The 26900-nt window shown below is 34.2% G+C and overlaps 1 protein-coding gene across 3 annotated transcripts in view; it reads left to right on the forward strand.

Moving 5' to 3' along the window:
• The window catches only part of SLC2A12 (solute carrier family 2 member 12), an 89819-nt gene that overhangs the window by 59675 nt on the left and 3244 nt on the right, over window positions 1–26900 (forward strand). For all 3 annotated transcript variants that reach the window (XM_074309786.1, XM_074309787.1, XM_074309788.1), the window contains 3 exons: window positions 1117–2466; window positions 19734–19856; window positions 23788–23920. In XM_074309786.1, the coding sequence (XP_074165887.1) occupies window positions 1117–2466; window positions 19734–19856; window positions 23788–23920 (1606 nt within the window). The remainder of the gene's footprint in view (window positions 1–1116; window positions 2467–19733; window positions 19857–23787; window positions 23921–26900) is intronic.

Raw genomic sequence — 26900 nt, forward strand, 5'->3', positions numbered from 1 at the left:
AGTCTCACAATCAAACAGAACAAGGACAATGTAGTTAGAGAAGGATTGAAGAGGGTCTTCTTGTGAGGGAGAAGATGACTGCAAGAGTTATGATCTAGAATCTGACCATTTCCCAGCTCTAGGACTAGTGGGAGCAGAACTAACATCTTCCAGATGTGCCAGTCAGTCCATGTAGTAGCTCCAGTTGCTGCCGTCTAGAAATCCTACAAATGGCCTTCATGAGAGCCTAAATTTGAAGAGTCTTTTAAAATTGCAGTGATCATCAGGTATAACTTTCTTCTTTTACCTCCTCCAACAAGCTCTTGCTTAGTCTTAGTAAACAACAGCCTCTTTTTAGATACTTCACACACAAGCCTATAGGATGTACTTAGCACATAATAAAACTATTTAAGTTGGTGTCTACACCATCCTGTTAAACCAAAAGCTTTTTGAAGATAAGGACCAAATCATAACTAAGTTTAATATTTTCCCTTTTTCCTACCATGATGATCATCATAAAGTAAGTGATTAATTTGTTGTTGATACCATTATTACAACAAAAATATATTTTTAAAAAAGTATGTTAAGGACTGTTCAGTGACTACCTAGGTAGCATTAACCCCAGAATTTTTCTTCTCTAGGCTACTTGGAAAGGAAAAATTAAGACTCTTTTTTGGGACCCAACTCATAGAAAGCTGTTTTCAGTACCAGTCCTGTCTAAAAGTTCTCCTTTTGAGAATCTGGGATTGGATAAAATAAGCTAGAATATCAGAATGGTTCACTTCTTCCTAATCTCTAACCTAATTCTGTTCCTGTATGTCGTCCTCAGAGTAGTTTGTTCATAGAGAATATTAGTCTGCATAGTCAACAACTTATGATTTAACAAATTTATTGGAAAACTTTTCCCAATATCATACCATCACTACCACAGCTCCCTGACAAAAAATGTTGGAAGAAAGTCTTTGTTTCTGTAGCCAATGATCTCTGTTTTTCCTACAATGATGCTGAGTTTGGTATTTGGTCTTTTCATCCTAGCTCAGTGGTATGAAATCATTTGCCCAAGGTTGTGGCCCACTTCATACATAGGATGTTAAAATAATAATTTGGGACTGATATCTCTGTTTTTTCTCTTTGTAGGCTGTGGAATGTTTACTTTCCTCTCAGCTGTTACTGCTGCTGTCAGTGGACTCATGATGGGCTATGAACTTGGGCTCATCTCTGGGGCCCTTCTACAATTAAGTGGATTATTAGCCTTGTCTTGCCAACAACAGGAAATGGTTGTAAGTTCCCTGCTCATTGGGGCCTTATTGGCATCTCTCACAGGAGGATTCCTCATAGACAGATATGGAAGAAGAACTGCTATCATATTAACATCCTGCTTACTTGGGCTGGGCAGCTTGGTTCTGATCCTGAGCTTATCCTACCTAGTTCTCATAATAGGACGAATTGCCATAGGAGTTTCCATATCACTGTCTTCCATTGCTACCTGTGTCTATATTGCAGAGATTGCTCCACAGCACAGAAGAGGCCTTCTTGTATCATTGAATGAACTTATGATTGTAATTGGCATTCTTCTCGCCTATATTTCAAATTATGCATTTGCCAATGTTTTCCACGGTTGGAAGTATATGTTTGGCCTTGTTATTCCATTGGGAATTTTGCAAGCCATTGCAATGTACTTTCTTCCACCCAGCCCTCGATTCCTGGTAATGAAAGGGTATGAAGAAGCTGCTAGCAAAGTCTTAGGAAGATTAAGAGGCATCTCAGACACTACTGAAGAACTTACTGCGATAAAATCTTCCTTGAAAGATGAACACCAGTATAGTTTCTGGGATCTTTTTCGTTCAAAGGACAACATGAGGACCAGAGTACTAATAGGCCTTATGTTGGTCTTTTTTGTGCAAATCACAGGACAGCCAAATATTCTATTTTATGCATCAACTGTCTTAAAATCTGTTGGATTTCAGAGCAATGAGGCAGCTAGTCTTGCCTCAACTGGAGTCGGAGTTGTCAAAGTAGTCAGCACAATTCCAGCTACCCTTTTTGTGGACCGAGTTGGGAGCAAGACTTTTCTGTGCCTTGGCACCTCAGTGATGGCAGTCTCCTTGGTAACTATGGGTCTTGTGAATCTTAATATCCATATCAATTTTACCAGTATCTGCGGAAGTCATAGTCCCGTCAACCAGTCCCTAGAAAACCTGATTTTTTATGAACAAGGAAATTTGCCAGTTAGCAACAACAGTCTCAAGGAACTATTTATGGGGATAACTCCAAATAGCAAGAGTTCACATGTGTCAGTCAGAAGTGATACCAAAAGGCAAGAGGAGCTGATATGGGCATCTGTGCCAAGTGTTGGAACATCTAGACCAAGCCCAACACAACACCACCAAGAAATGGGCCAAAATGAAGTCCCAGAATTTTTGAAGTGGCTCTCCTTGGTCAGCTTACTTTTTTATGTTGCAGCTTTTTCCATAGGACTTGGACCAAGTAAGTATTTCATAATCCTATGTTCCTTGACCCAATTTTTTCCATTTTTAAATGGTAACCTAATTGTTTGTGGATAGTCAAACTGTTCTCTTATAGTTCATTATAAACATGGTTTCTGGGGACAAAAGGTTAGCTGAACACATCTTTGCAATCTTCTTGCTGTGTCATAAGGATATAGTAGATATCAATTAATTGGTCATTGCTGTCTAAGACACAGAATGACATGGTAGAGAGAGCATTACATTTGGTGTTAAGACAGCATGTTTTGCCAACAAGTTTTGTCATTTATGGATTGATCTTGAACAAGTCACCAAAATTTTTAGATCCTGTTTCCTCATCTCTACCACTTTGTCCTACCTATCTCTTGGTGTTCTTTTGAGGATACAATGTGATAAACATATGTGAAAGTTTTGTGTGATGGCAAAAGGCAATAGAAGCATAAGCTATTATTATTCCAAATTTTGTGAAGCACATAATGGTTATCAAAGTCATGTTTATTCTATACTCACTCAAGTGATCTAGTGTTGGACCAATGATTTTAAAGTCTTGTTTTCTTATAGCTCATTAGTCATAATGATCATTTTAGAAAATCACTTCAACAAATATTTGCCACATGTCTTTTGTGTGTAAGGCTTCTAGAATCTGGAGATAACTAAAACAAAAAATAAAGTGGTCCCTATTTACTACTGATGGACAAAAATATACATAAGTAAAACAATATAAAGTGATAAAAATAAGTCAAGAAAATAAAGGAGAGAATGTAGAAGGGGGCATAGGACAAAGTTTTGGGTAGCAGGGCACCTGAATTATGCTTTGAATTATAACAAGTTGGAAGTAAGGAGAGAATGTATTTTAGACCTGATGAATTACTTATACAAAGATACAGAGATAGGAAATGAAGTTTTGCTTATAGGTAACATATAGCAGAATAATTTGTTTAGTATGTAGGATGTATAAAATGAAATAAAAGTAGAAAGCAAGGATTTATGTGCCAAGAAGAGGAATTTGTATTTTTTGCTACAAGTGATAATGAGTCATTGAATATTTTTAAATGAGTGAGTGGGACAATGGGACAATGGTATGATTTCTGTGTTTTAGAAATATCACTTTGATAATTGTTGGGAGAATGGATCAAAGAAGAGAAGACTGGAGGCATAGAGATTTATTGAGAACTAATAAAGTCCTAAACTAGAAGAATTGTCTAATATAGACCATTGATTTCATTGACTTCCAATTTGTCTAGAAGATTATCTTCCTCATCTCACCCATTTTCAGTTGCTCCCTACTATCTTCAAATATGCCCAAATCTTCCTCCTTTAAAATTCCTTTGCTAGATCTTTTCCTCAATCCATCAACTTTTGTTTCCCCTCTCTTTCTCAGCCAAACACCTGGAAAATGTTATTCACATTCACTGCTTTCACTTTTTTCTTCTACTCACTCCTCAAATCATTTCAATCTAGCTTTTGAATTCATTATTTGATTGAATTTTTTTCAAAGTTACTAGTGGTCTCTAATTGCCAAAAATGGCACTTTTTTCATTCCTTATCCTTCTTCCTCTCTCTGCTTCATCTGTCCATATTAATCATATCTCCTGACTCTTATCATTTCTGAATTTTTCTAACACTATTTTTCCTATTTCTTCTTTTGCCTGTCTTTTCAAAGAACTATTGCTTCCCAATTTCCTCTGCAGATTTATCACCTAAATCACCTTCTTCAAGATCATATCCTAGGCCTTATCACTCTAGTACTTCTACATTCTGTTGCTTGGTAACTTTATCAGCTTCTGTGGGTTTAACTATCTTCTTTAAGCCAATAACTCCCAGATTCTTCAATATCTCCCTTGATCTTCAGTCTTGCACCACTTGTTACTTACTGAGCATTCAGAACTGAATGTACCAGAGATATCTTAAATTCAACATCCATAAAACAGAACTCATATTTTCCGCATAACTCAACTTCTTCCAAACTTCTCAATTTCTACCTTAAATACAACCTTTATTCAAGTTTTCTAAATCCATAACTTTGATATTGTCCTCTATTTATTTACCCTTAATCCAAATATCCATTGTCAAATGTTGCTGTTTCTACCATCACATCTCTACTCACAAAACTGCTATCTTAGTTCAAGTTCTTCACACTCCATGATTAAATATTGCAACAGCTTCCTAATTGGTCCTCCTCCATCAAATCTTTTTCCACTTTATTTAGTACTCCAAGATGCTTCCTTAAGCATGGAGCTGACCATATTATCCCCCTACAATTAGAATGGCTTCCAATTATTTCTAAATCAGTCTTCCTTCCAAGACCCCTTTCCATTTTTTTCCCTTTTGAATGGATGATAAATCTCTAACCCCACCTAGAATCTTTATTTCATTATTCTTCAAGACCTACTATCCTCTTCCCAGTGGTAGTGGGCTGCTTCTGTTAGGCTGACAACTTGATACATGCTATGGACTTCCTGGCCTATCTATTGTTACCACCTCTGGGCCTTTCTATCTGAACCCACTACTTTCTATATGAAGCTTTTCCCGATCCCCTTAACTCCTAATGCTCTTTCTCTCAATTTAATTACTTTTTAAATTACCTCATTTAATTACTTTTGTCTTTATTCTTTTTACATCTATTCCTTATATTCTTGTATTTATAGGCTCCACAATTAGAATTTATGTTCCTTGTGAATGTGTACTGTTTTATTGGTTATATTGCCATGCCTAGTCTGTAGCATAGTAAGTGGCACATAGAAGACATTTAAAAATGCTTGAAGGTTTGATTGAATAAAAAGAAGAAGATGGTTATGTGAAATGAGACAGAGAGAGAGAGAGAGAGAGAGAGAGAGAGAGGAGAGAGAGAGAGAGAGAGAGACAGAGAGAGACAGAGAGAGACAGAGAGAGAGAGAGACAGAGAGACAGAGAGAGAGAGAGAGAGAGAGAGAGAAAAGAGAGAGAGAGAGAGAGAGAGAGAGAAAGAGAGAGAGAGAGAGAGAGAGAGAGAGAGAGAGAAAGAGAGAGAGAGAGAGAGGAGAGAGAGAGAGAGAGAGAGAGAGAGAGAGAGAGAGAGAGAGAGAGAGAGAGAGAAGACAGGATACAGGAGATAGGAGACAGGAGAGGGGATAAAAAAGAGAGGGGAGAGGGGAGAGAAGAGAAGGGAGAGGAAAGAGAGGAAAGAGGAGAGAAGAGGGAAAGGGGGAGAGATAAGAAAGAGGGGAAAGAAGGGAGAGGGGAAAGAGAAAGACAGACAGAGAGTATTAATATCACAGAAAAAAAGGTAGGAGAAAGTATACAGGAGTAAGGGATACAAAAAGATAAAAAAAAGATGAGAAAAGACCATTGAAATGAACAGCTAATTAGTGAAATGAGCAGGACCAGGAAATTGTTGTATACTTGAACAATAATACTATATGATGATCAATTCTGATGGATGTGGCTCTCTTCAACAATGAGATGAATCAAATCAGTTCCAATAGAGCAGTAATGAACTGAACCAGTTACACCCAGCAAAAGAAAAAGAGGGCATTGACATAACCTGGAGTGTGGGGGGTGGCAAGGTATGATGGAGGACAGGAGAAGGTTGAAATAAGAGCAGAGATGAAGACAGACAACAGTAGGTAGAAAAAAATTGGAGGTCAAGTAGGACAAAGCAGACATATAAGTAGAAGGTGATGTTGAAGAATAGAAACTTATTGTCATATTTTCTTAATTTTAGTGAGTCTAGAACTAGAATGAGCCTTAGAGATTATTTAAAAGTTGGAAGAGATTTTAAAGATCAACTAGTGAAATCCATATATGAAAGGAATCCCCACTATAATATCCATGGCTCAATCCTCTCTTCAAGTGAAGTCAACATCACACACACACACACACACACACACACACACACACACACGTATATATATATATACACTAAGTGGTATATTTTCCTCATTTATATAAGTAATGAAACCTAAGAGTTAAAATGTCTTAGCCAAGATCATCAGATTAATAAGTAGCAGAGCTAGGATTTGAACTTAGTCATCTGACTCTATTATACTATGTTGTCTCTTTATTTCTGGAACAACTAAGTTAAGCAATTATAGGTCAAGGGTATGTGACTGAGATATAATAAGCCAGGGTCATCTAAGAGGGTAGTGACATGTATGTTGAAGTTCCCAAGCATGGGGAAAGGTATATTATAAGACAGGGATATTATAATGGGGTTTCCTTTCATATGTGGGTTGGATGAGATGGCCTCTGAAGTCTTTTCCAACTCTTAAATTCTGTGATTTTCTGAATAAAAATTACTGGACTGGCTGCGTAAGATGGAAATGAACCATGAAAAAAAGAAAGCTTCCTAAATGACGGTTGGCTGTTGTCCTTCATTCTCAAAGAGGACCAAAATTTACATCACTATGTTGGAGCCAGGGTACATTGTATCCAACTGTGGCTAAGATCAAGATGAGCTCAGAAGTCTCCACTCCAGGTTGCTGGCAAATGGGCAGTCTAGTAGGATCTAGCAGAGCTATCTAAGAGTGGCAAATATGCCATATAGGAGTGCCATGGCTTGCTGCTTCAGTGGGTAATAAAGAGAATTCACTATTTAGAGAAAGATGTTAGGGATACTTTGGGGAGGTGAAGAGGGAGAGCCACATATTTAGTAATGTAAGAGATAGAAAGAAGTGAAGTGTTATAGGATAAGGGGACATCTTAGTATTTAATAACTCCATTTACTTGGAAAGATAAAAAGTGTGGGTTTGTTTATTTAAGTTTTTAATTACTCCTGATGAGCAAAGAAGGGGGATGGGGAATGGGAAACAATTTTAATGTTACAGGACACAAAGAATTCTTTAAAAGTCTGACTTACTCAGCTTCCCCAGTGATGTACATGGAGCATGACTTTACTCATGTAAACAGCCTGGGAAAGGGAGGGAGGAGTAGAAACATGGAAAAAGAAGGAAATATGGGGTATTTCTTTAAAGTACATTTTGCCCACAGGGATAACCTCAGGAGGCACAATTTATTTCCATTAGGTTCCCAGGGGGGTAGGCATCATGTTACTCAGTTCAGCACAATATAAACAACTTAAAAGCCACCAACAGCAGCTGCTGTGTCAGCTAATTTCACCAGAGGCAGACCAAAGGTTTGAGCATTTCTTTCAAATTACACATATCCTTGGTATTTGCCTCACTAGAATGGAGCACTCATTTCGTTTCTCTCAATGTTAACTTTATCCAAAAGGTTGTTTACTTTCTATACTAATAATTGATATTTATATAGGTTTGAGTAATTTAGAAAGTGCTTTTCATATGTCATATTGTTTTCGATTTTATTATATTTTAGATAATGTTAGATAAACTTTGCCTCTCCTCTAGGAGTAGTATATTCTTCGCTGTTATAGTGTGCTGGACAGAGCATTGGAGCCAGAACCCAATGGGCAAGCCACTTAATTTCTCTAGGTATTAGATGCCTCATGGGGGGGGGGTTGACCTAAATGATTTCAAACATCCTTTCTACCTTCAAAGCCATGATTCAGTTTTCTGAAATAATATTTCTGACCATGATTTAGGGAAGCTAGTTAACTTCTTCAATACTTTGTGAGATGACTTGTGTAGCTCTTCTGCCTTTGGTTAATAAAATGTAAGTGCCAGTCTAATTTATACTTTCTTTTCCCAACTCTTAAACATCACAAAGTAACGAATGAGTTTGCTAGGCTATCGGATCCATCCATTACAATTAAGCAAATAAACAAACAAAACCAACACAAAGCATCAGTCTTTAAAATTTTTTTAAACAGTTTTTAAATAAAAAAATTGTTTTAGTGTTTTAGATATATGTTGAACTTTTCTTTTTTCACTGACTTCTTGGGATGATGATGGGGAAGACAAAGGTACATTCTCCTGATGAGCAAAGAAGGGAGGTGGGGAGTGGGAAACAATTTTAATGTAACAGAACACAAAGAGGTCTTTAAAAGTCTGTCTGACTTGCTCAGCTTTCCTAGTCATGTACATGGAGCATGACTTTACTCATGTAAACAACCTGGGGAAGGGAGGGAGGAGTGGAAAGATGGAAAGAGAGGAAGGAAATATGGGAAGTGAGAAGGTTAAGTCAAAGGGTACAAACAGTTTAGTATATGATTCCAAATTGTTTTCCAGAGTAATTGTACTAATTCATAGTTCCACCAACTTTGTTTTATTTTGCCTAACTGCCTGCAACTTTGCTAACATTGACTTTACATTATTTTATGGTAAGTGCCAATTTGATGACAGAGAAGTAAAACCTTACAGTAGTTTTAATATGCATTCCTCATATTTCATGATTAGTTTTTTGGAGCATTCTCTTTTAGTTACTGATAGTTTATATTTCTTCTTTTGAAAACTGTCCATATCTTTTCTTTGAAGTTTTCATATTTAGCATTTCTTTCTTTCTTTCATGATATAACATTATGTTCTTATAGCACAATTTGTTCTGTCATTCCCCAGTTATGGAATATATGGCTTTTTTTTAGTTATTTGTATCATTTTTTTAATTTATTGGGCTTTTTTTGCTATGATCAACAAAGTTATAAACCAGCAGCTTCAATTTATAAAAAAAAAACTGTCATTAACTGTGGAAATATGTATGGAAGAATTGCACATGGTTAACAAATATTATTTGTAGTTTAGGGGAGGGTTGAGGATAAGGGAAGGAGAAAAAATTTGGAACACAAAGTTTTGCAAGGGTGAATGTTGAAAACTATCTTTGCATATACTTTGCAAATAAAAAGCTATTATTAAAAAAAGAAAATGAACAGAGTAAAAATATTAATTTGCTTAAAAAATCAACTATCATTTATAATTTAAGGATTTGAATGCTTTCTCTTTATAGTAATTAGATAGATAGATAGATAGATAGATTATTTATCAAGCTCAACACCCTGTACCCAGCACTCTGCAAAAGAAAGTTTTAAAAAATTGGAATTTATAAAACAAATTATATTATTATTATTGATATTACAAAGGATGAATTTTTCATAAAATACTTTAGAATTCCTTTAAATATCAAGTTCTAACACATTTGAAATACAAATAAATTTATAAAAAATAGTTTAATATTGTAGGATTTTAGGGCAGGAAAAAACTGTAGAAATTGTACTGTCCAACCTTGCAGATAATAGTATATAGTCTCTCAGAGCTGAAGGGGACCTTAGAGATTAGCTAATACCCTCTCAGGATTAAAATTCAAGTCTCCTGGCTCTTAGGGCAATGCTTCTATGCATAAGGATTTAAGAAAAGCAATAAAGCAAAATAATCCTGTACAATAATGTTATTCCCAACTGGATGAACTCTTACCTAATTAATTTTTCTTTTATTATTCAAATCAATTTCTTCATTTGTAAAGTATATACATACATACATATATACATATATATGTATGCTTCAATCTGTACTTTGTGTGTTTGGACATGGCTAATGTGGGGATTTATTTTGTTTAACTATACATATTTGTAACATGTTTTGTTTGTACTGATTTCTCAATAGGTTGGGGAGGAGAAGGTAGGAGGATGAGAATTCAGAACTGAAAAATAATGTAGTTAGAAATACATTCTTAGTAAGGATCACATCTAACTTAATTTATTCTCAAAGTAGGTTTATTCTGGATCAAATATTAATATAAATCAAGCATTATTAGTGAAAAATAAATAATATGTACACAATCGACAAATGGATAGTATTAATATATATACATATTGCTTCACTGTGCCCTTTGAATGTGTATATGTGTGCACATGCATGCATGCTTTGGACTTGGCTACTACAAAACTTTGTTTTGCTTAAAGATACATATTTGTTAAAGGGTTTGTTTGTTTTGATTTCTCAATAGATGGGGAGGGGAAAGTGGGAGGAAAAGTATTCAGAACTGAAAATAAAATAAAATAAAATTGAGTTTTAGAAAATTCATAGTGAACAAGAATCACCTCTAGCTCACTTTATAAAATCTCAAAGTAAGTTTATTCTGGATCAAAAACATTAATATAAACTGAACATAATTAGTGACACATGGATAGTATTACATATAGTATTCATATATATTGAATAAATAATAGTCATGGTTCCACTTTTAGAATGAAAGACAAACAATAACAAGAACTATCTATTTTTCTATTATCTCTGTCTTCATTTATAGATATATATATATATTTACATATATATATAAATATATAAACACACATATACACCTGTATATATACACATATCTGTATATATGTATGTATATGAACTTCAATCTGCTCTTTTGAGTCCATTGGCTTGTTTCATTATCATTCCTCTGAAATTCTGGTTGGTTATCATATTGATCAAATTTCCTAAGCCTTTCAGAATTGTTTATATTTATGATATTGTTGTTATTGTATAGATTGTTATCCTGGTTTCCTCCCTTCCTTCACTCTATTTCAGTTCATACAAGTTTTTCAAGGTTTCTCTACAACGTCCCATTGGCTACTTCTTACAACACAATAGTATTCCTTCTTTCTTCTGCTATTCTGCCTTTTCCAGTTCTTTGCCACTTTGAAAAGAGTGGCTATACATTTTTTATACATATGGATTCCTTTTTTCTTTCTTTGATCTTTTTTAAGGCATAGATTTAATATTGCTGAGTCAAAGGATATGCATAATTTAATTTCTTTGGGGGCATGATTACAAATTGCTTCCCAGAATGGCTGAAGTCATTCACTGCTCTACCAACATTGCATTAAAAGTCTGTTTTCCCGTAGCCCTTACAATATTTGTTATTTTCCTTTTTTATCTAGTTTGCCAATCTTATGGGTGTGAGATCATACCTCAAAGTTGTTTGAGTTTGCATGTCCCTAATTATTTCACTCAGACTTTATAATGCTTCTCTCTGACTCTCTCCCCTGCCATCTTTCTCTATCCCTTACCTTCCTCTCCATCCACTCAGTCTTTAGTAAACCTCAACCATTTTCAGGGTTTCAGCTTTTACCTGCATTCTGGATGACTTCCAGCATCTCTATTTGCTGGCCTTTGAAGATTCATTGTAATTTTTGATTTAAGGCAATGTCCATTTTGAAAATGTTCTTATTTTTATAGAAAAATGGATTGGTTACACTTATGTTATAATGGTATATAATAGCAATATATATATATATATGTACATATATATATATATGTATATATACATATAATAGCAACAAAAACAGTAATAATGATAAAAACAAATCTATTCTTCTTTAAGAAGGGTAAAATGAATACAAGCAGCATTTAAAAATCTGTCATGGAAGTGTATACTGTATTGCATGAGACACTAATGATTTTATTAAACAGATAATGCTTTCCTCAACTCTATGTATTAAATCATTCATCTAACAGAGATGACTTGCACTAGGCAAGGAAGTCCATTGCTAGTTCCAAGATTTAACTGTGTCATTAAAAGAAAAGGAAAGGGATTAGCAGGAATGGAAAAATAGCTTTCAACTTTCACACCCAAGGAATAAATTAACCAGATTTAAAAAAAAATTAAGTCTACAGACAACTTTTAAGTCAGTGCACTCCAGAGAATTGTATTAATCACCTATTGCTAAGTGAAATGCATTATTTCATTTCTTCTGTGAGGATTTTGGCATGCTAATTAGGAGTCAGTTGATATAAGGAGGAGGAAAGATGAAACCTAAAGGGTACATACCTAGCAATTATGTTATTGGAATGTCCTGTAGAAAAAGATGGTTTTTAAGATAGTTGAAAAATTATTTTAATGAATATGGGTCCTTGTTTAGTCTTTAAATGACAATAATGCTAAATGTGTTAAATTTTTAAAAACTGTTCATAGGCATTTGATTTTTTAAAAAAAGGATTCTTCTTTTGACTCTCTGCCTCCCCAACTCAGAGTCCATTATTTCACAGTATCACTGAACAGCTTTAAACTGGTGATACAAATATCTACATTTCCAAACCCTTCTACACCAGCTTCAGGCTAACAGCCTTATCTGTCTCTTGGGCATTTCCACTTTGTAGATTTATCATCACCTCAAATTAAGAGCATAGAAATTGAATACATCATCTCTATCTCCCTCCCCAAGTTCCCTTTTTTTTTTTCTTTTTTGCTATCACTGTTCTCTCATTCATTCAGATAGGAAAACCTGCCTGAATTATATTTGATTCATCCCTCTCCTTTTTCCCTGTTTATTTGTTCACAAAGTCCTATCTACTTTTACTTCAGATTATCTCATATCTTTCTCTCAGTCTTGCAGCTACCACAAAGTAATGAGGCCAGATCCCACAATACCAATGCCCCATGTTTATAATACTGCAATTGAATCCTTCTTAACTCTCCTTTCTTTAGTCTGACATCGCTGAAAGATTAATCTTTCTTCAATAACATTTTCAAACTTACCCACATCAACTTAGAAACACTAAACAAATAGTTCAGTTATTTTCTACCATGAAATTTCTGTGGAAGGAATTTTAGAATCATTCAGTTCAGTTCTTTTACTTTAAGGTGATAAATGACTTTACCAATAGCATATAGCTCTTAGGGGCAAACTAAGACTATTCAACTTAAATTAAGTATGTAAAATACACATTAGCTTTACAGATGGATTTTAAAAATAATAAATTGAATCTGAAAGCTAAAATTTCTCACAGTACTACAAATGTTAGGTTCTTAATCTTTATCTAAGCCATGGATTTATAAGCTATGGACTCATTCTTAGAATATTTTTTCATATATGAGATTAAATACTTAGAATTAGAGGAACCCCAAAATCAGTGAAGATAAAGTGTAATTTACCCTCCAGGCTAGTTTATTGATTCCTGAAGTACTTATTGGATCTGTATAATCCAGATTAAGAATCCTTGTTCTAGCAATTCTTCAATCTCATGTTCTAGACTTTATACATATAAATATCTATAAACACACACATGTTTTATATGTGCATGTATGTTATATAATTCAACACAAAATCCTTAATGTTTATAGTGTACATATATAACATGTATTATATAATGGACAGACATGTATCATGCATAACACATAATGTATGTAGTACAATGTACACACACATATATAATGAATACACACTATATACATATTTTATGGAATACACAGCTTGCATATGAGACACACATAATGTATATGCATATTTATATTTAGATGGCTTCTCGAGCTTCCTTAGCCTCTTGGGACAAACAGGCCCCTCCCAGAACCAGAGCAGCCCTCACTTATATGGGTCTTCCTTGTTTTGGAGTTGAGTCAGCATGCAAAGATAGGGAGGTGGGTGTGGCATTTTCTGAGCTATTAGCTTCATGGATTTAGTGCTGAAAAACAATTTCCCAAATGAAAAAAGCAAGTCTATAATGGATATTGCTGCATTATAGCCAAGTCCTGTTACTAATTCCACTTAACAAATAATTATTAAATATTTACTATGTGCAAAGAGGAGGTAATTTGGGGATGAAGGAGCTAATAACTTAGTAGGATAGAATTTATTTATATACACACACATACACACATACACATACAAATGTTTGTATATATCATGTGAATATATGCACAATGTAATGTAGATATGTATTTATATGTTTATATAATGTATCCACATGTATCACACACAAATATGCATATAGCTTTGTGTGTATATGTATGTGTGCACACATGTACATACACATGCATAGATACACACATACATGCCATAAGCATATACATACATATATAAATGACAAAAGATAGGATGTAATAAAAAATGGAGAGATCCAAAGTACGTTAGACAAATTCGAGAAGAGAGTAATTCATATTTAATTTACTAAAATTAAAGGATCCTTTATAATCTTAAGCAATATATTCAGTACCTTTTGTCCATCAGCTATATTTATGTACCAAAAAAAAAATCAGATTAGCTCACATCAAGTGTGATTTTTCCTCAATATATTTCCTGAGTTCAATATATGATAATCTGGGACATTTATTGAATAACTAATTAAGGATTTTTAAAATTTTAGAAATATTTTAAAGAATTATTGTAGTCTTAATACTTGTAACAAATTACTTGCTTAGCTATGTTTACTCAGTCCAAAATTAATAAAAAAATACTGAGGGAAAGAAGGCTGAGAGTAAATATAGTATAGCAAGAAGTAATAAGTCTTTGCAAAATGATCATTTGAAACAAAAATAGTCATTTTTATTTTAGAAGAGAAATTATTTGCTTTAAAATCCTTCATTTAGGATTTTACATCAAATGAATTCTTGATTTTTCAAAGGACAATTGAGAACATGAAGTTGCCAAGTTTGAGACTATGACAAACCAGTACAGGGTCATAGAACAGCAGGTTCTAATTTGGAAATTTACTTAGTTGCTTTATTCCAGGATGTGAGAAAAGAGGAATAACATTCAGAGCTACATCTTAACTATCTCAGAGTTTTCTCTGGCACGAATTACATTTTCTTCTAACCCCTGGCACCTAACATTGAGATTCATCACATTAAACCTAATTCACTTAATAGTACCAATAGCTCAATTCATGTAGAGTTTTAGAGTTGACAAAGCACTTGGCTCACATTGTCTTATTTAATCCTTACCACAGTCCTGTGAAGTAGGGTCCTATTGTTACCCCATCTTACTGATGTTCAAAAAGGTTCAGTGATTGGATTAGGGTCACACACCTTATGTCTTTAGAACAGAATCTGAACACTAAGCAGTTCTTCCTAATGCTCATTCCAGCCCTTGATCCTTTGTGGTGATGCTGCCTCTTTTAATTTGATAGCAGTTTTTTTTTTATTAAAATATAATATATACTATGTTAGATACTAAGAGACCTATAAAGTTTAGTTCATAGATTTAGACCTGGAAAATCTAGTCCAGTAGTGACAAATTCAAATAGAAATGGATCCCTGGGAGTATCGTATAACACAAATTAATACAATCTGTGCTGCATTTTTATTTATTTTAGTTCAAAATTTTCCAATTACATTTTAATATGATTTAGACAGCAGTTTTGTGGGCTGCTGGCTGAGGGTTACAAATTTGACTCCTCTCAATCTTATTTTTCAGATGAAGAAACTTAAGTTTAGGGAGCTTAAGATCATGCAAAGGAGTCAGGAGTAGAACCTTTGATTTCAGACCAAAAAGCTTTCCAAGAGTACCACAGTACTGATAGATTAGTCTTTCTTCTTCTTGAGGATGTTGAAAGAAGTTGAAGGAACAATTTGCTATTTTATATCTGGTCTAAAAAATCATTGACTCATGATATGGTACAGTACAATTCTGAGCTAATATTTGCCACTACTCACTTCCCCTTACAAAAAAATTATAGCTTTTTGTCATTTAGGAGTGTCTTGAACTACCAAACAGGGCTATTTGTGAGAAAAGTGTTCAACTTGATGGGTGGATCATAGATTTAGAGAAGAGATAATCAGAAGCCAAATAATACACCCTCATTTTGGAAAAACTAAGATATGAAGATAAGGCCCAGAGAAGCTCACTAAGCTAAATCACACGATCTTTGGCATCAGGGCAAGATTTGACTCTAGGTTCTTTGCCTCCATTACCCAGTTTTAAGATAAAGGAAGCAAAGAAGTATGACATAATCCAAGGACAGAATAAGATGACCAGATTTTTTTCATAGCTCTGTAACTAACCAAGAATGTGGCCTTGGAAAAATTATTTAAGGTTTAGATCTAAAACAATTCTCAAAAATCATCTAGTTCAAATCTTTTATTATATTTTTTATCATTTTAGTGGCAGAGAGGGCAAAGATTTTGCTATTTTCAGAGAAAAGAAAAGTTAAATGTCACCAGCTTTTTTCCACATCAGCCATTATAAAAGATTTACATAGTCTACTATTGATAAAATTACAAAAAAGTTGGAAGAATTTTCTAATCCTAAGTTATATAGAAGCCTGGAGCAATAGAGTCTCAACAAAACATGGGTATGTGTTTAGTTTTATTTTTTTAAATTAGGAATTCCAGAAGCATAATTGTTTTTCTGCCTTGTTGTGACCTGGTTATGAATTATAAAGAGCTAAACTAATCTTTGGAGTTATGTGCTAAAAGAGCTGATAGATACTTCCCCATGAGAGAAGTCTGAATAGTTGCTGAAGACCATGGCAGCAAGGAAGAATAATAGTTATCAGTCAATGATATCACCCAATTAGCAGTTAACATCCAGAATACTTTGAGGATGAGCAAGTATAGCATTGGAATAGAAAGGGATTACAGATAGGACATAAATTTTGGAGCATGAGTTGCCTTAGATATGCATATTCCCTATAAATACATCTTCTCCCTAGCTATATATGCTCCTTCTTTCACCAATATTATAAAAATCTGTGGGATGAGGAATCTTTATGCATAATGAGGGGTGGTAGAGGGCAGTTTCCATGCTATTTAATCAAATGTCTTTTGTTTTGATCTGGTTTTGCTCTTGTTAATTAAAAAAAAATATTGATGGAAACTTGGTAAGCTGTGGTTTTGAGTGAATGTTGACCCAAGACTGTTTTGAACTTGAGGTACGTTTGAGAGAAGCTATAGGTGAATGGCCCCAGGCAATATATGTTTAAAATAGTTGATTGCTTTTTTTAGTATCAAGTCATTTTTCAATTACTACTCTCCCAAGCTAGTAAATGTTGCTCCATGTATCATAGTCACTATATTTATTTTTCTCCTGGTTCTGGTTTCTTTGGTCAGTATTAATTCATACAAGCTGTCCTATTTTCCCCAAATTTCTCATATTTGTCATTTTTTACAGCACAGCTACATTTCATTATTAAAATACCACAATTCATTTGGCCATTGATCATCCAGACATTACCAGTTGATGGATATTCACTTCATGTTCAGTTTTTGTTTGTCTGCCTTTGGTATTAAGGTGATGTTTTGCAGTAGTCTTTTTTTTTTTTTTTTTTTTTTTTGTTTTGGTTTTTTTTGTGACTAGTCACCTTGGGATATATATCCAGTAGTGGTATTCTTTGATCAAGGAGTATGAACACTTTCTTTCCTTTTCTTTCATAAATCCAAAGTGTTCTCCAGAATGGATGTATCACTACCTATTTTTTACAGATTAGGAAACTGAGGCCCAGAAAAGTTAGGAAGCACCTTACCTGAGAGCACACAAGTGGTAAGTAGCAGAACCAAGTTTTGAATCCAGGGTTCTAGATTCTACACCCAGCTTTCTCTATACTAGCACTATATTAATAAAACTTCCTAAGTCAACTGAGCCACAGTTTCCTTATTTAGAACATGAGGCGATAGTTCTAATAAACTATATTGTTCATACTACCTCCCTCCTCCTCAAATGAACATGTTATATTCTTAAGTAAAATGTAGGCTTTTTGTGGGCAGGGACTGTTTTTATTTTGTCCTTGTATACAATTTTGTCCTTTGTACACATTAACTACATTAATCAATAGCTGTTGAATTTGGATTGGATTAGATTGTCTCCAAGGCACTTTGGAGGGGCAAAAGTAGTGAAAGGAATCAGTGATAGAAAAGAAAATTATAAGACACCTGTTTCTTATTATTTAAAAATGTTTTTGCAATTTCAGGAAAATATATGTTTTAACATTAGATATTTCTGGAAAATATTTTTATTTTTTTTCTTTCCAAAACTAAATGAGTTAAAATGCAAATGTGGAAACTTATTTCTTCACTAAATTAAGAGACTTTTCTCCCCTAATTATGTTAATACCTTTAATGATTAAAATGATGACTCAAATATGAGAAAAGCTCCTATGGTTTTAGCTCAAGAATTGAAAAATTACAATAAACATGTAGATTTACCTTTAATTCATCAACACTTTCAGTCAAATTTGATTTTCATTAATTTTTGAAAACAATATTTTGTTCTTCATTTTTGTAAAGGCAGATATTTTACTTAATTATTAATGTGTTTATCAATATGCATAGAAACATTTCAAAAATATGATAAAATAATTTTTCCTTATTTCTACTTTTTAAAAATCTTTTCCACCTTGAAAAAAAAGAAATGTCCTGCTAGAAAAGATTTCTATAAACTGAATATGCTGTCTTTGTCAGGACAAAGGATTCAATTAAAGAAACAGTATGACTCAACACATGGTGAAATAGAGAAAAGGAAGAGTTAATTAGCACTTTGCTCCTCTATATTTCCTACTTCTTGCCCTCCTTCCTCCCTCTATCTCCTGCCTATTTTCCTTGTGCTAGAAATGAAGAATGATTGTATCCTTAGTCTACATACACTCATGGGGGATATTATTAGAAGTGAGCTAGGATTTTGGCAACTAGTGACTCCTTTTCCCCTATTTTCAAAGGTTCTTAGATTCCAAATATGAAATATTGAATGAAAATTAATCTTAAATGTAACAGCACCCTCTAATCATTTTAAAGCTCAATTATGTTCAGCAAATGTTCCTTTGGGTGCTGTGGGGACACACAGAAGTCCAATATTCTGTTTCTGCCTTAACAAGCTTTATAATCCAGATGAGACAACAACAAATGAAAACAACAACAACAACTTTAAATAGAAATATAAAATCCTTGTAATATAAGGGATTATGTCACTGTAAAAGTAAAATCCTATCATTGCATTACCAAAATTTCCAGTTATTTTAAAACACCACAGTCAGAAAAGATTTATGTTTTAGAATCTTTTTTTCTATAGGCCAATTTAGTAAAGGTAAGACTGTGTAGTCTGGTTACTAAATGTTATATTGTCACAATGAAAGTACACTGAAATTAAATTGCGCAGTCATAAAATAAACACATATCTGAAATTGTTTTATAGCAGAAGCCAGTATGTGACTATGGGTCTGTTTTTTTTTTAAATCAATAAAATGAGCAGAGATTTTATATTACTGTACAAGGTTATTATTAAGAAAGCACTTTGTAAACAGTAATGTTTTCTAAAAATGTGATCTCATTTTACATGAGATTCCATGAAAGAAATGGAACAGACATTTTGTTTGATTACATTGTATTTAATATGTCTGTGAGGTATAGGACAGATTGGAGAATAGTGAGAGAAGACACTGGAAAGGCAGAATGTTGTAACAATCCCATTCTAAATATAAGGTGATAAAGATATAAATTGAGCTAGGAGCAGTAATGAAAATAACAAAAAGAGAATAATGTGTAAGACTTTGAAAAGACAAAATTGGCAAGACTTTTCATACATAATTGGAAAATATTTAATAAACTAAATTTAAAAAATTTAAATAAATGTCTGTTGAATTAAATTTATATAAAAGTTGGATCAAAATTACATTTATCCAACTGGCTCACTAGATCATGGTTGCTTATGCTCTTTTCTCATCATTCTTTTTCTCTGTGCTTTAGTGCCTTGGCTGGTGTTGAGTGAAATTTTTCCTGGTGGAATTAGAGGAAGAGCAATGGCTTTAACTTCTAGCATGAACTGGGGCATCAATCTTCTTGTCTCACTGACATTTTTGACTGTAACTGGTAAGAAATTGTCTTCTTGTAAACCATGCTTTGAATTTTCATAAGCAAAGGGTCCTTCCTTATTTCCTAGTCCCAAGTCAGTTCTTTTAAATACTAGTTAGTTATCTGAGTTATTAAAGAACTAATGTCCTAGGCCTAAATGTCTAATATTCAGGCCCTACTAATGAATATTATTTTATTTATTTATTTATTTATTTTTTGTGAGCCAATAAAGGTTAAGTGACTTGCTTAGAGTCACACAACTAGGAAGTATTAAATGTTTGTGGCCACATTTGAATTCAAGTCCTTCTGACTCCAGGGTCAGTGCTCTATCTACTGGGTCATCTGGCTGATTGCCAGTTAATGAATATTAGAAGACTATATCCTTTATGGTCATATAACCTGGGCAAGCATCACCAGACATAATGGAAGGCATCCTCAACGGGGAAGTCTTTGACATGTCACCTGGTAGAGGAAAACAGCTCCCAGGTTACCACAGGCCTTTTCCTGAGAAGCTATCCTTCTTACCCCCAAGAAATGGTAGCTTCTACTCTTGGCAACTACATGCAAAGGTCAGTTGTTTTTTCTCACTGAGTATCTAAGAAATCTGATTACTGGGGAGAAGGTAAGTGTGTATAGGCTAAATTTCTTAAACTAGATATATAGTAAAGCTAGTAAAGCTTTTAGGATTTTATCAAGTCAGCTCCTTCATTTTTAGAGAAGACCATTGGAACAGGAAAGGGACTTAGCCAAAGTCAGAGAGGATGGTTTGTTAAGCTTTTACTGAAATTGGAACTGAACTGACCTGGGATCAAATTGACTCATGGATGGTTAAAGCTAGAAGGAATCTTGTCCAACTGTTTAATTTTTCAAAGGAGGAAAAAAGGGACCCTGAGTTAGTATCAGAGTGAGGTCTTGGTCTCTTGACTCCAACTTCTGATTTCAAGGCTAGCACTCTTTCAGTCATAATGTTGAAATTTTGGTTCCTTCTGGATCAGTCTTTTTTCCTGGTCTCTTGATTCAAAAACAAAACAGGTGATAGAGAAGGGAAAGCTCCAGTCTTTCTATAAAATGGTTTCTTAATAGTTTCTATCCCCAAGGGGTCTGAGGATAGATTTCAGAAGGTCTAAGATACTTGGCCAGGAAAAAATTGCTTTTTTATTTCAAGATAATTGATTTCCTTTGTAGTTCTAGGTATTTTATTTTGTGTATTTAAAAACCCTGAGAAGGGATCCATAGTGCTCATCAGATTGTCAGAATGGTTATTCATGTTCAACATGAATTCTACCCTAGAAGTAGTCAACAGGACATTGTGATTACCCTGACCTGGTTAGGCTCTGTTATCAGAGGCCATTTCCAAAGTCAAAAAATGGACTAAAAAGGAAATGGGTCATTTACTCTGACCAGATCCTCTCACATGTACTACCCAACTGTCCATCTTCATACCTGTCAGCTTTTTGTGGAGTGGAAAAGAGAAAAAGAGAGGGCAGAATGGGAAAAGGGAAAAGAAACAACAATGAAAAGAGCAGGAAGGGAGAGGTAATATGCTGACTAACAAAATCAAGTTTCAAAAAAGATTTTATTTATAAAGTGACCTTAATAAATTGGAAAGTGGGCTGAAATTCACAGGATAGTATTTACTATGGATAAATGTGAAGTCTTGTGTTAAGTCCAAGCTAGCTCCCTGTTGACCTCAGGATAGTCCAGAGTCAGGATCAGCAAAAGTCCTTGGTCTTTAGAGGGAGAAGTAAAGAAGATGGACGAAATTCCATGAGGCTTGCCACCAACCTCCCTTCTCCTCTTTGTCCTCCAAAGTGACTCTGGCTTCTCTTACTCCATCCCCTAATCCCTCCTACAATTATCTGTATACACCAAAAGATTAAGCCAGCACAGAATAGTGAGAAGGGCCCTTTTCCACGAATATGCTAATAGAATATTGTCCAATAGGTAATTAGCCTTAAGTGCTTGGTTGTCTGATTCCAGTGCACCTATTCAGAGTTTCAGCCCTTTACAATCTTGTACTTTGGTTCTGAATATCAAAGGCAGGATGAGGGAAGTCTGGCTTAACAATGGTTCATGTGACAAAAACCAAAGATTTATAAATTGACCATAAACTCAATAAAAGCCACAAATATGACACGACTACCAAAAAGCTAATGTGGTATTGAGCTATATTAGTAGGAAGTAGAGAGTCCAAAATGAGGGTGAGAATAGTCCCACTATACTGCACTGATTAAAACCATCTTCATTTTTAATGCTCAATTTGTGAAACCCTGATTTAAGAAGTTTTTTTTGTTTTTGTTTTTTTTGAGGCTGGGGTTAAGTGACTTGCCCAGGGTCACACAACAGCTAGGAAGTGTTAAGTGTCTGAGACCAGATTTGAACTTGGGTCCTCCTGAATTCAAGGCTGGTGCTCTATCCACTGCGCCACCTAGCTGCCCCGATTTAAGAAGTTTTAAAAGGGATACTGATAAACCAGAATTGATCCAGAAGATCCTACTAAGGAGTATGGTTTTATTTTTGTTGTTGAGTCATTTTTAGTTGTTCCAACTCTTTGCAAAGAAACTGGAGTGGTTTGCCATTTCCTTTTCTAGCTCATTTTACAGATATGGAAACTGAGGCAAACAGTGATTCACTTAGGATCACACAACTAGTCAGTATCTAAGACCAGATTCAAACTCAAGAAGATGAGTCCTGACTCTGCCTGACATTCTCCACTACATCATCTAGCTACATCCTAAAAGAGTATAGTAGTCATGTCCTATAATGATCAGTTAAAAGGATTGAGGATACTTATCCTGAGGAATGGGGATAAAACATTGACAGAAACTGGGGTAAGAGATGAGGAAGGGCATAATAATTCTTAAAATATCTGATGGCTTAAGTGAAAAAGGATTTTATTTCTTGTGTATTTGTATCTAGAGGATATCAATGGGTAGAAATTGCAAGGTGGATTTTGGTTAAAAATAAGAGACACTATTGTAAAAATTATAAATAAAAATGAACTAGATTGTCTTAATGAGCACCCCATCACACACACACACACACACACACACACACACACACACACACACACACACACACACAAGACTAGATGACCTTTATGTTCCTTTTCAATTCTACAATTTTTAGCAGGGGGGAGGGGGCGTTATACAAGAGAATACAGGTGTGTGGTTAGATTTAAAAAGGAGATTTACACTGAGGAGATATAAAGAGAATAAAAATTAAAATTAAACTGCAGCCAAAGGGTTCCCGTCCTTGCTAATGCTGTCTTTGCATTATAAGCCTTCATACCTTCTCTTCCTCGAATCTAGAAAAATAACTGTTATGAATACACATATTAGTTTTAAATGACAGATTAGTCATTATGAATTGAAGCAGTATGAGTCTCTTCCAAAAACAAACAAAAACTAACTACCCTGTAAAAATGCATCATTAAAAGCTAATAAAAACTGCTAGCATTGAGTCTGAATTGCAATAGCAACCAAATTACTAATTCCTTCCCCAGGGGAAGTTATGGTAGGTAATTAATGAAAATACAATATTTGGGTAGTAGCTGTTCTTAGATTTAATGATTCAAGTTTCCTTGGTTATCATTGGTATGATTAAAATCAGAATTACATATTATTAGTATAACATAACTAATCAACTTTTTGTGGGGTCTATGTAGAACTTAAATCTTTGGCTAGTCTTAGAATTTGTGATTCCCGTTTCTCTGATTATTAGTATGCTTAAAAACAGAATAGCATATTATTTATGAAGTAGATAGTATATAAGAACTAATCAACTTTTTGTGTGTTCCAAGTAGAACTTAAACTTTTTGATAGTAACTGATCTCAGAATTCATGATTCCTGTATCCCTGGTTATCCTTAGTATGATTAAAATCAGAATTGCATATTATAATCAGTATTAACACAAAAACTAATCAATTCTTTTGTGTGTTCCTTGTAGAACTTATTGGTCTTCCTTGGGTGTGCTTTATTTACACAATAATGAGTATAGCAGCACTGATTTTTGTTATTTTGTTTATCCCGGAAACAAAAGGATGCTCTTTGGAACAAATATCAATGGAACTGGCAAAATCGTAAGTATTAATGACTGACAATTTCTATCAACATATGATTGACACATAGTAAACTTTGTGATACAATCAGGTAATAGATCAGCAATTAATTTAGAATAGGCTCTTTGGACTGAGATCATTTAGAGAATGAGTTTACTGCTATGTTTTGTCTTTCAAAGATTTGTAAAATCAGCATGACTGGCTTAAGGAATGAGACTATGTAGCCTTCTGTAGAGTGAATTTTCTAGTTGTCAGAAGGATTTGGAAACATTAAAGTTCTCTTCTCTTAATTTCTCCATCTTTTATGATGTGGAGGAGAATGTGGATGCTGATGAAACTTTTCTTTTTGAAATTGCTTGGCCAATTCACACCCTCACAAATCCTACAAAATGTAATTTTCATTAAATGTTCCTTAAAACTTTCAACAACTTATAAAAGTTCCAGGAATAAGTTGAATAAACATCTTTCCTTTAACTTGGTCACTAGGCCATCTTCTGAAATATTAATATAGTCTTTTTTTTTTCAAAATTGAGAATAAGGTTCCCATTGACTTCCCCCTGGTCAAAATACTGCTTTTCACTACTTCTCATACTTTAAAACCTCTCTGCTGTTGCTGTGCTGATACTCACTTTCTTGAAATTCTCAACTTCCTTGGCTTCCACTGAAACTGTACCCTTCCAGAATTATAAAATTTTTAGTCAGAGGGAGCCTTAATTATTCTTTTTCAAGTGATACTTGAAGGGAATACTTATCATAATGACCTAATAGGGTACTGAGCCTCTGCTTGATAATATATAATGAAAGAGGGTTCCCAGTTCCTCCAAAGATCACCCATAAAATTAGCCTTTGTCTTTTGTCCAATTCAACAATGTCCTGCCCAGTTCAAGCTCCTTCTCTTCCATGAAGTCTTCCCTAAGTAAATAGTCGACAAGTTTTTCTTTCTCAAAGAGGCATAATGGATAGAGTTCTAGCCTTTAAATCAGGGAGGGCTAGGCTTAAATACCTACTGTGAAATATGGTGGCTCTGTGATGCTGGGCAAATCACTTGACTTTTCTCTAGTTGCTCTAGGCAACTCTCTAAGATAAATTGCAGGAAAGATGTTGACCCACATTGAAAAGTTTCTTCAGCTGGAGGTACCCAATACCCATAAAATCAAAGATCTGAAGCCCACACCTATGTTTCTGTATGAATTTATATTCCATACTTCTCCAAGTAATTGGTCATTTGCTTTTCATTGCTATAATTAGATTTGAAAGCCTATAGGTTAAGGGAAAATCCAGTTTCAGACACTTCCTAGCTGTGTGATCCTGGGCAAGTCACTTGATCCTATTTGCCTCAGGTTCTTCATTTGTAAATAAGCTGGAGAAAGAAACGACAATCTGATCATTGCAAGAAAATAAATGGGGTCATGAAGAATAGAACAAGACCAATTGACTAAAATAATTTAGAAATTAACAGTGTTAACCTAATGCATGTTTTTGCTAAATGTAAGTATGCCCATGGTATAAATAAATATGTACGATAACCAGATATACTGGGTCCTGTTGCAATTAACATAATAACTATGTCTAAATGTACTGGGTAAATGAGGTCTCAAAATCTTTGACATAGCAGTTATTCACACCCATGAGTGTTTTAGTGCCTTTGAGCTATTAGCCACTTTTGGGCTAAAGTAGCACATATATATTCTATATATTCTATAGTCAAAAAAGCTTCTCTAAATGTGGTTCAATAATAAACAAAATAAAGAAGTGGAAGGACACAAAGCTTTGAAAACCAATTAACAAAGAATTTCCATTCCCTTCTTTCCATACCTCAAAAACCCTAAAAAACTCAAAAAGGAAATCTTATTGAGAAAGAAACTATGAATGATATCTGGAGGTGTATCTTTGATAAGGCAATCAAGAACTGATTTTTAGTTCTGGGTGAAAGTACAACTCTCCCACCTAGTGGACAAACAGAATAAAACAATCCTTGGGAATAAACTGGGGTAAATTAGAAAGTTAATTCACAGCTCACTATTTTGGTAGAGGGGTGTAAGGGGAAGATAGGGAAAGCCTGTCTGAATTAGAGAAAATTGGGAGTATGGAATATTTTAAAGGGACAGAAGTTTGTTTGCTTTTAAGCTTTCTTTTCCCAATTCTTCATCCAATGAAAAAAATTCAAACTAAGTGAAAGGGCAACAGGAAGGACCAAAGTCAAAAAAGCAACATGATACTTTAAATGGAACTACCTTCATAATAGTATTTATATTTTAAGACTTGTGAGGGAGAAAGAAGATAAAAAAATTAGTAAAGGAAAATAAAAGGTTAGGAGGTAAGAAAAGTCCTTATTTTAAAGGGTTACATATTTATGCTATATGTAAAGCAAACTGATAGGTTCATATAGCAATTTTTTTCTCATATTAATTTAAGTTGGCAAATAAATAGCACACAAGATAATTGCATCTCTTGCTATAAGAGAGGAGAGTGGCTCCTTGATACACAGAGAATGACATTTAGATTAATATCAGTATTCAAATGCCCTTTTAATTTCTTAGAAATTTCATTGCCATTCAGTTTTACTCTCATATGGATGGATTTTTCTCTTGTGAAAACTAAGTTTTCATCTGAGTAATGTCTTCCATTTGAGCTATTGGCTGTTTTTCAAGGACTCTCTGGAATGCCAGTTTTTTAATAGGTAGTACTGTAGGCTAAACTGATAATATATTGTCCAAATTTATTCCAGTGAGATTTTTAGCGAAAGTATTTTGCCTAGTTATTCTGAACAAACTAGTAGGCCAATAGGTCTTAATCATTTGTCCAGTGCTATCATTCTGTTACTACCAATAGGAATAATGCAAGCAGACTTGGATAAATTTTAATTTTAGTTGAAAGCTATTCATTTTATGAATATTTAAAAGCTTCCAACTCCATATATTTCTGACCTTATAGCCAATTACTAAAAACTTAAACACTTCTCTGCAATAAGAAAACAAATTTCTGCCAGTTCACATTAGCC

Source organism: Sminthopsis crassicaudata, chromosome 4, assembly GCF_048593235.1.
Source record: "Sminthopsis crassicaudata isolate SCR6 chromosome 4, ASM4859323v1, whole genome shotgun sequence".
Lineage (NCBI taxonomy): Eukaryota > Metazoa > Chordata > Mammalia > Dasyuromorphia > Dasyuridae > Sminthopsis > Sminthopsis crassicaudata.